We start from the raw sequence: 9,815 nt of genomic DNA on the forward strand, positions 1-9,815 counted from the left end.
CCTAAAGAAACACAATTCAATTTTCAAGTCTTAAAACAACCAAAAGCACATTACTAAACCGGAGAATCATATATATATATATATATATACAGAGAGACATGCAACTTTGAAAAAGACATGGAAATCAAGAGATAATAGATAAGATCTCTTTGCTTCGAAAAATGAAGATGAAATTTTAAACAACACAGAAAACCCTGTTCAAATTGCTTGTACAAACCGACTATTGATCACGAAAGGCATAAAACTATATAGAATAATGAAAGAATGAACCAATAAAATTCTTCAGAATACAGAGGAATGGGGGGAAACAGAAAAATATGAGGCATATTAGGGTTTGAGTCTTACGAAAAACCAGTTATATTTTGTGTATTCATATGTAGTAGTAGAGCAAGTCTCAACTTACAAAGTAAACAAACAAGTGAGACTAAGCTGCCTCAGAAGATAAGAGCTCGAGTTCAGCCCACCAGAGGGGAGAAAGCCTTGGAACTGCAGCATCAGGCGATATATCAATTGTTTCCCTTAATTTTGCAATCGCTTCGCTTATAGTTGGTCTCCTCATTGTATTTTTTTGAAGGCATTCTTCTATTACCTCACAGATAACCATAAGCTCATTATTCTTGAAGGACTTCAGTGTTGGATCAACCAAGGAGCTCACATTCATCTTATCTTTAAGGTATTGCGCCGCCTAAACAAAACAACCGTTGTCATTCTTGCAGTGGGTACAAGTCTAAAAGAAAAAAAAACTTCACATAATTCCAACCAAGAAAGTGCGTACCAGGGAACAAATCATAATTCATAACTATCAAGAATAAGAAAATAAGGGAAGCATATGAAAGAGAATTAGATGGAGATTTACCCAGTTCAGAAGAGATTCTTTTTCTTCTGAATAAGGTGACTTTCCAGAAATTACTTCTAGTAACAGAATCCCAAAGCTATAAATATTTGTTTCACGATCAGCAAGTGGTGGCAGCTCAGAATTTTCTAAATCATCACTTGAGAACTTTGACTTGGCTATTAGTTCTGACCAGAAACCAATCTCAGTGATCTGTCAAAAGATAAAAATTCATTACTTCAATATGAAATATAAAAGAAAAAGGTCTCTCAGTTGAATATGGTAGAAAAGGTTTTCTGGTGACAATCGTCTGGACATGTACACATTAGGGAAATTACTTAAACTGTATATATATATATATATATTCGTGAAGATCGCGCAGACCTTAGCAGCATAATCGTCAGTCAAAAATATGGCATTTGAGTTCAAGTTGGAATGGGGCACTGGAGGATTCAAATCATGCATGTACTGAAGACCATATGCTGTTCCCATTATAGCTCTCATCCTTGCAGGCCAGTCAAGAGGATCGGCTTCTTTAACTGAAACAATGAAACTTGTAGTTCGCATCACTCTGAACTAAATCAACCACTATCATGAATAATTAAAACTGAACTTTGGACAGCTAAGAATTTTACCATGCAGATGCTCAGAAAGAGTTCCATTTGGAGCATACTCAAAGACCATCATCCTAGTGAAAGGTTCATCCTCCTCACAGTACCCAATAAGATTAACAAAATTTTTGTGGTTCACTCTTGAAAGTGTATCAATCTATTCAGTAGCACAAAGAGAAAACATCATATAAGTTTTACAGCTGAAAAGACAATAAGGATGTCACTATAGGAAGTGTCAGACTGCGAGATATATGCAGAGATAATTTATATTTTGATATAAACGGAAACAACAAACCTTCTTCCTGAAGGCCATTTCTGAACTTTCAGACCAATCTTTCAGAGAAGTTAGAGTAGTTGAGGCAACAGCAATCTCTACTCCACTCGATAGAGTTCCCTTGTAGATTATATATGCATCATGACTGCTAATAATATTGCTAAAATCCTCACATGCTGTTTCAAGCTCAGACCTGTTCAGCTTTGGGACCCCTGTAATTGTTTTCACAGAGTACGATAGTCAATATCAGGATTACGCCTTCTTATGGCTGTGACTGAAGAGAAGAATGTTTGCTAGAGTTGTACTTAGGGGTGGCAAAACTAACCCAAACCCATTTGACCCCGCTCAACCCGCCCAAGTTTTAATGGGTTTGGGCTAGAACGATTTTCAAAATGGGATGTTTTGGGGTAGCCCAAGTTAACACATCAAAAATCATCGGTCCAAATGAACCCATGATGATGCCCAACCTTGACCCATGGAAATGCTCAATCTTAGAGTTCTACCTTAACCCATGTTCTGGAAAATATTTTCTAATTTTCTTATATTTGGTTGGTTTAAATGTTTGAAAAATATTTTCTTTATGAATTCGTTTTTCTTCAATTGGAGGTAAATATTTTCCGTATCAAGAGAAGGAAAAATATTTTTCAAAACTCTTTTTCAACCTTCCCCATCTCCAAATTGAGGAAAGAAATCATTTGGCATGAATTGACATTTATTCAAAAACATAAGATAATATTTATATATGCTTGTTTAAAAGTTGAGAATATTGAAAAAATTTGGGTCAATTTGGGCGGGTTGGTTACAACCCATTGTTTAGCCCATCCTGACTCAGCCCATCTTAACCCAAGTGAACTTTGGGCAGGGTTGGGCAATGAACTATTTAATGAGTCGGCCCATCCAAATACAGGCCAAACAACCCATTTGCCACCCCTAGTTGTACTTGACAAAGAAAATGAATAAGGAAAGACAATCACTTTTCAGAAGAAGCAAAAGTGGAGAAAATCTCCAGCATTATCTTTTCTAAAATTCAGGGCCAGTAAAAACTTTAATTTACTTGTCAGATTATCCCTCTAGGCAAATGCTTCTTCTGGAAAATAAAGGAATTTGTTCCTTATTCTAAGCCCTTCTCATAGCAAAAAAATTAGGGAAAAAGGTATATATACCAAACACTCGGCTAATATATCAGTCCTCCAGTTCTTCAAAAAGGGTAAACTCCAGTACATCCCATATTTAAATTAAACAAGTAATAGGCATCCAGTGTCAGGACTGCGTCAACGAATGGTAATTTTGTCACGGAATATCAGGATGTGGACAGAATACTAACAGTAATTATTGTCACAAAGTTTAATTGAAGTACCTGTAACAAATGCTTTTTGCAGCTGTCCACTCAAGCCAGTCTTCCAAGGGCCTATTGTTCTTGCAGCTCTGCTTCTCCAAACTAAGAACACGAATGCAGCAGCAACGAGCAGAAAAACTCCAATAGAAACCCCAACTATATACTTCCATGTATTTCCAGATTTTCTGCCAGGCAGAACTTGTCTATTAGCTGGCTGTTTAACAGCACTATTTGACTGTCCCTTTGGAATTGGTTTGTATTGAGACTCAGGCTGCTGACGTGAGGAGGGTAAGGGTAATGGAGGTGTTCCTTGGGTACTTGGCACAGCACGAAATGACCCACTACTTCTGCTGCTTGGCACTGGCGCAACAGGACCCATAGGTTTCCCACCATTGGCAGGAAGAGCAGCAAGGTTGCTGGATTGTTCAACTAACTTACGGCGTGCAACATTCGCTTGGTTCTTTACAGTATGGATGATATGAGGCCTAGATGAACCTGCTAAAAAGAAGAGTGAAAACAATCTTTTGTGCACTCTCTCTGAAATTCCTGCTAAAGATGTGTAGTAAACTTTTTCACTCACTTGGCAGGTCGCCAGAGTACTCTGTCTGATCATCCAATGAGCCCCTTCCAAGTTCTCTGGAGAACCTTCATTAAAACAAAGATGCTTCTAGAGTGATAAAACTTGAGTAGAAACAAATGGCGATTAAAAACTATCTAGTTACTTACAGTGTTAGATAACCGAGGTAACGTATAAGTGTCCCCTTAATTGGTCTGACAAAGGAGTTTACAGTCTTTAATGGCCTCAGACTGCCATGCCAGATGCTGCCAGAAACAGCTATCAAATTATCAGAGAGAAGCATGCAACTGAAAAGATCTGATTGAGAAGTCGAGTACTAGTAGATAAAAAAAACTGACAATTTAAATAATGCTACTCCCTCTGTTTCAATTTAGATGACACATTTTCCTAATTAGTACGTTCCAAAAAGAATGACACATTTCTACAATTGAAAATAATTCAACTTTAAACTCTTCATTTTACCCATTTTACCCTTAATGAGAAGCTTTTGTAACCACACAAATGTCATGACCCCACAAAGCTTTTACCTCTTAAGCTTTTAAGACCACAAGTTTCAAAAGTCTTTTTTTCCCTTAAACTCCGTGCCAAGTCAAACTAACTCACCTAAATTGAAACGGAGGGAGTATTAGTTTTGGTTGTCAGTATTCTATGAAATAGATAAAGCTAAAACTGAGATAACTGATGAGAGAGTATCTTGATAAATAATTTCAAATAAATTAGAGCCACTATGATAATTTCATGCTTATGGTGCTCTCTTGATGGCAGGATAAATCCAAAGCACTGAGAGCAAGAATTTCCAGTTACTTAACAAAAATGCAATTTATTGCATCCTCATCCTCAACCCTAGCCTTAGATGGGTGCAATTACCGGCAAATCACCTCCCTGCTGTTTACAAACCTTTTCTTATAACTTGATGTAAGGTCCATGTATTACTATTGAATGTCAAATTAGACAATGAATATATTGCAAGCACAGAATGCTGAGGAATCAGGATTCACCACGAAACACAGGTCATGAAGTTAAGGAATGCTCCATTTCATTGCGCTTGGCAACCGCATCAATTCTTTAAGCCTTATTGTTGCTTGACTTAACCAGTCTCCCTGTACGATTGAAGCCACATTTCTTCATAAGTCTGAAGAATTGCGGTTTGCTGCTGCTTAAACAGATCTGACAGCTTCAGACATAGCAGTACAAGTTATTGCAAAACTAAATCCTAGCAGCACCACATCTGTGAAACGAGTAAGAACTCAGCTCCCAGGGTCTATGACTAACCACAATGTCCCTTGGCGTCACTCATAATTAACACTATCAATTGCATCTGAAAAAATGCCATTTGCTGCTAACAGAAATCCGACATCTTCCACCATAGAAGCACAAGTCATTGCATCACGAAATTCTTGTATCACCACATATGTGAAATCACTGAGCTACCAGGCTTTATTTACATTGCCATAAACCACAGCACAAGTTGTTGCAGAATGAAATCCTTGTATCACCAAATCTGTGAGATCACCCAGCTCCCAGGCTTTATTTTCATTGCCAAAACCCACTATTTCCCTCGGTGTCATTCGTACTCAACACTATCAACTTTTCTTCACCCCAACCCCAACTCCCGCCCAGCAAAGTTTATTGCAGGAGGTATGAGCACACTCTGACAGTATGAATTCAGCCTAAAATGGCTCATACATTTCAGATATCTCTGCTTGTTGATATTTGGTTTCATAATGTAGTAAGCGCTATAACATGAAAGAAAAGTTCCAAAGTAACCAAAAGAATCTTACCAGTGCCCAAATTTTCTGTTTATACAGCCTGTTCCAGCGGCAGCAGAGATGACTGTTTCATCAAATTGCAACACGGAGAGCAAATGAAGTTTCCCAATTTCCAAAGGCATGCTTCCTTCAAAGTTATTGTTGTGAATCAACCTGGGAAAATGTGTTAGACACAGTTCAAGAGCATTTTTCTAATGGTTCTGCCGCATGCATAATCACATACATAAACTTATATAGGCAGCATGTTTCTTTACATGCACAAAAACAAATTATGACTCACAAGCTTCTTAGCGATTGCAGGTCTCCTATTTCTGCTGGAATTCTCCCTCCCAAATTATTATCCCTCAAATCAAGCACTTCCAGCCTTCTAAGTCGTCCGAATTCTTTTGGAATAACACCAAAAAAATGGTTTTCTGACAGGACACTGTGACATAATCAAAGAGCAAAAAGAAAATTTGTTAAGATTCAAAAGGAAGTCATGCACAGCATATAGGAAAATATAGTATGCAAGATGATGAAAACTATGATTACTAGACATGCAAACTAATCCTCCCTTTGTCCCTTCCACCCAATTTACTCAATCTACTTACTTTTTGTCCCTCCAATTACCAACCATTATCCCATATGATATGCTTCCATCTCAAAATATTCAGACCAAGATGATGCAATATCACCTTATATTCAAATTATTTTGTTCTAAATGGAACATCTTCTCAATCAACTATTAAATTTTGCAAGTCAAAATGCAATTAATTCTACTCGGATAGCCTATTCATATATTTTCTTATATTATCTATATTATTCTTACTAGTTTACTTAAATTGTGTCAAAGAGTGTGGATGAAGTGCTTAGTGACTTAACTATGTATCTATGATTTTGACAATACCGATACCACACAAATCATTTGAAATTATCTAGTGGTGATACTAAGCATATGTTGGATTCCGATCTGGGCCGATAAAAGTTGTATAAGGTGATGAAATGGCTGTGCTCAGGGCCAGTAAAAAACTCTGTAAGCAGTTCTCCATACTAACACTATTAGCTTCAAAAAAACTACAATAGTACTTTCAGTCACTCCAAAATATTCCCTTTTTTTCTTCACCGGTAAGTGAATCTATCTTGAGTTATCTCTAGCCAAGTATCCACCAAAGGCTTTCTACACTTATGTTGCTTTTGATTCAAAAGATTCACTAGGTAAGGTATTATGTTGAAGGTAGAAAGATTTAGTATGCAAAGGTGACAGCACAGGAGAAAATTAGGGGACCAGGAACGGGCATATAGCTCCATTGCCATATAGTAAAGATTACTTCCGCTCAGTTTGTCCTGTTAAACTGAAGGAAATATGTCTATGGAACTAAAAGTGGAGAAATTAGCTTTATTGCTGCTTAAGTGTAGAGAATAAAAGTGAGTCATAAGATGCTATAAATCAATAAAACAGCTACTGTTTAAGATGCACTTGGAGAATTATAAGTATGATTTTACATTCATAGCGGAGCTGCTTTTTCAATTTAGCACAAGTTTAAATGGTAAGGATTAAGGACACTGATATAGACTTTCAAGGATAAAATGATCTCAGGATATCGTTTTGTTCTGAGACAATGCTGATTCTCTTCTTAAAAATCAACTCCTGATCCAATGGAGGGATATCTTCCAATCTTACAACTATGAACCCCCCCCCGACACTTGAGAATCTTCATGACATTCTTTGGTGACTTCATAGAACCATTACAAACCTCATAATTTTGTGTTCAGACTCATTGCACCAGACAACCGTCCATAGGAAGGATTACAAAATAGAAGTTGTAGCTGCCCAAAATGGCAGGGTGGATTTTGGCACCACCATTGACAGCAACACTGGAAGGTCATGGGTGCAGCTGTCAAATGTGTTACAGTGATCTCACCAGTTCAGCAAACTTATAATATAAACACAAAACGGAAACTATGTTAACCAAAATGATGAGCCACTGACAGCCAACATGGTAAAGGATTATTTCAACAATGTAAGAAAATATGTACTGTTCTCAAGAAAACAATTAAACATGAACCATGAAACTAGGGACAACATACCTATCCCTTTATAGAAGCCGCTATCATATACAAGTATGGCATAAGTAAATAAAAGTCTATCAACATTAACCACCTTTTCAAGATGCTTGTGTCTAAATAAGCATTTAACACTTATGAGCTGGAAAAGAAAAAGCATTTTTTTATAGCTAAAAGCTTACATTGATCTTAAGTGAGTGAGATTTCCAAGCTCTGGTGCCAATGTGCCTTCCAAAGAATGTCCATGGAGATCCCTAAACAGAGAGGAAAAACAAAAATTTAACAAAATGAGATATCACGAAAGTCAAACCAAATGAGTTCAACTTTTGCATATTGTTTGTAATATTTAAAAGAAAAAAAAAATCGACAGACCTGTTAGCAACAGAACATTAAACTTATAGAGTAAGTTAATTTTATCAAATCAAATCCACATTAATAGACTTGATTTTATGTAACAAGGGACTTACAGAATTTGCACTTTGCCTGCCAGACACTGTACACCAGACCACAAGCATGGGTCACAGTGATCAGGATTCCAGTTTGCAAGAACTCCATATGGATCAGAATCTACTTTTGATCGGAATCCCAACAACGCCAGTCCTTTGTTTTTCAAATCAACAATAGTCAGCGAAGAAGAGCAATCAAATGGACAAAAGGAACTAGAAATAGCCAACACAGAAATGCTAAACCAGTAACACTGTCCAAGCATAGAATTACCTTCAGAATTGAGCGAGCTACATCCGTGAACATCGTAAAGAATAATCAGAAGTGCCAGATAAGATAACTTAAATCCATAAGCATTCCATCTACCGCCCATTGCTAGCAGAACCATGTGTAGCAGTGGTTGAGGCAGTAATAATATCTGCCACCAGCCAGGACTCTATACAAAATGCCACACAAAATCGCCAGTTTTCTTATACGCAATGACTCTCCGAGCAATGAAGATCACTCGGACAATTATACAAGAACAAGGAAAAGAAAATCAGCTATTTGCTTATGTACACAACTATATACTACAAACTATATAGCTTGAAATGAAAAAATAAAAATATCAGCCTGCTTCACACAAATGACCATATCAGGGTCTCTCATCTTCTGTGTTTCTAAATTTAGGTTATGACACCTCCGTTTTCACCAAAACTGCACAAACCGGGGTCGATAAACTTCCAAGAATCAACTTTAGCTGAAAATACAAAGACAGAAGTAACGAAAATTAGCAATTTTATTAATTCTTGAAAAGGAGTCAAATTGCACAAAAAGTAAGAGTAATTTACAAGCCAAACCATAAAAGACTCTAAGGTAAAAAGATGATCAGAGAATAACAATATTCACAAGCAATCAAAAATCCAAAAAATAAAAAGGAAACAAAAAGAAAAGGTGTGAAATGTAAAGATATGCCAAATAAATATACCAGAAAGTAGGGACAAAAGGGCAGTCAATGAAATCTTTGTTGCTGCTTTTGTTTCAGAAGCTGAATAGAATTCAAAAATCTTCAAAACTAGAAGAATTGCACCAGAAAATGCAGGTGGTTTATGATAAAAAGAAAGATTATCTAAGGGCTCCAAAAGTCAGCAAAAGAGGAAAAAATGAGGAAATACTTGGATTGATGAATTAAAATCCCAAGATTATTTTTTTCTTGACTGCCCTTTTCAGGATGATCTCAGAAAAAATTTCTCTCTTCGACCATCTCTCTGAAAGAGGGTTGAGGAAGGAAAAGAAACTCTTTCTCTCTCGAAAAGGTTTTCTGTTAAACACCACAGCTACCACCCCCTGGCCCTGGCAACAAGCTCTCTTCTTTTTTCCTCAATTTTCCCACTTTTTTCTGGGGATATTTTCCATGGGCGGACTTATTTTATTTTACAATATTATTTTTTTCTTTTCTGTATGCCTTAAATTTTTTTTTTTTTTTTTTTGGGTCAACAGAAAAACTGATACTTTTTCCACTTAGGAGGTGGGACCCAGTAAACCGGGTCCAACCGAATAAGCTAACAGTCGACCCGGAAAGAAAGAGTGGAGATGAGGAACCCCACACTCCGAAATACTTGGACGCGGTTTTATGGACGTTGACTGGGTCCTGCAATTACTATTTGTCCTTTGCTTGCCAACGTGCGCGCCTGCTTGTAAGTTGCCATTAGGCAACAATAATTGTTAATTGGCGAAATACTTAGACAGCCATCCGTGGGAATGTTTAATCTAAAATTCGGAAAAGATGAAGCAACTAAATTTATAATTGCTAAAAGCAACAGATTCAATCAAAAAAAAAGAAGCTAAACCGTTGTGATAAAATATAGAATAAAACGATGAATGGTAAAGAAAGAAGAGAAAGATATATTATTTGATGGCCGCTCGGAGCTTGAATGTTTGGAGTCAGAT

At 36.9% G+C, this 9,815-nt stretch overlaps 1 protein-coding gene across 4 annotated transcripts; it reads right to left on the reverse strand.

The window, feature by feature from the left end:
- Positions 1 to 223: 223 nt before the first annotated feature.
- Positions 224 to 9,306, reverse strand: LOC107829214 (protein MALE DISCOVERER 2-like). 4 transcript variants are annotated; one of them, XM_016656682.2, is made up of 14 exons: positions 8,854 to 9,306; positions 8,160 to 8,625; positions 7,910 to 8,042; positions 7,625 to 7,696; positions 5,680 to 5,823; positions 5,412 to 5,552; positions 3,780 to 3,875; positions 3,634 to 3,698; positions 3,075 to 3,548; positions 1,739 to 1,929; positions 1,468 to 1,600; positions 1,217 to 1,371; positions 857 to 1,045; positions 224 to 685 (listed from the first exon to the last, which is right to left on the reverse strand). In XM_016656682.2, the coding sequence occupies exons 2-14, from the start codon at positions 8,272 to 8,274 to the stop codon at positions 425 to 427; spliced, it is 2,169 nt and encodes a 722-aa protein (XP_016512168.2). In that variant the 5' UTR covers positions 8,275 to 8,625; positions 8,854 to 9,306; the 3' UTR covers positions 224 to 424. The 4 variants fall into 4 exon arrangements, with proteins under 4 accessions (XP_016512168.2, XP_075090234.1, XP_075090236.1 ...); XM_075234133.1 differs by having other exon boundaries at positions 3,075 to 3,551; XM_075234135.1 differs by having other exon boundaries at positions 9,041 to 9,266.
- Positions 9,307 to 9,815: the final 509 nt, after the last annotated feature.

Source organism: Nicotiana tabacum, chromosome 17, assembly GCF_000715075.1.
Source record: "Nicotiana tabacum cultivar K326 chromosome 17, ASM71507v2, whole genome shotgun sequence".
NCBI classification, from domain to species: Eukaryota; Viridiplantae; Streptophyta; class Magnoliopsida; order Solanales; family Solanaceae; genus Nicotiana; species Nicotiana tabacum.

Bases quoted from the DNA above. Each gene is read 5' to 3' on its own strand.
- LOC107829214 (XM_075234133.1), bottom strand. From the start codon at position 8,274: ATGGTTCTGCTAGCAATGGGCGGTAGATGGAATGCTTATGGATTTAAG. The intron at 5,824-7,624 runs GTAAGCTTTTAG...ATTATGTCACAG, and splicing joins CTCACTCACTTAAGATCAAT to TGTCCTGTCAGAAAACCATT. The intron at 1,372-1,467 runs GTAAAATTCTTA...TCATTGTTTCAG, and splicing joins TCTTTCTGAGCATCTGCATG to TTAAAGAAGCCGATCCTCTT.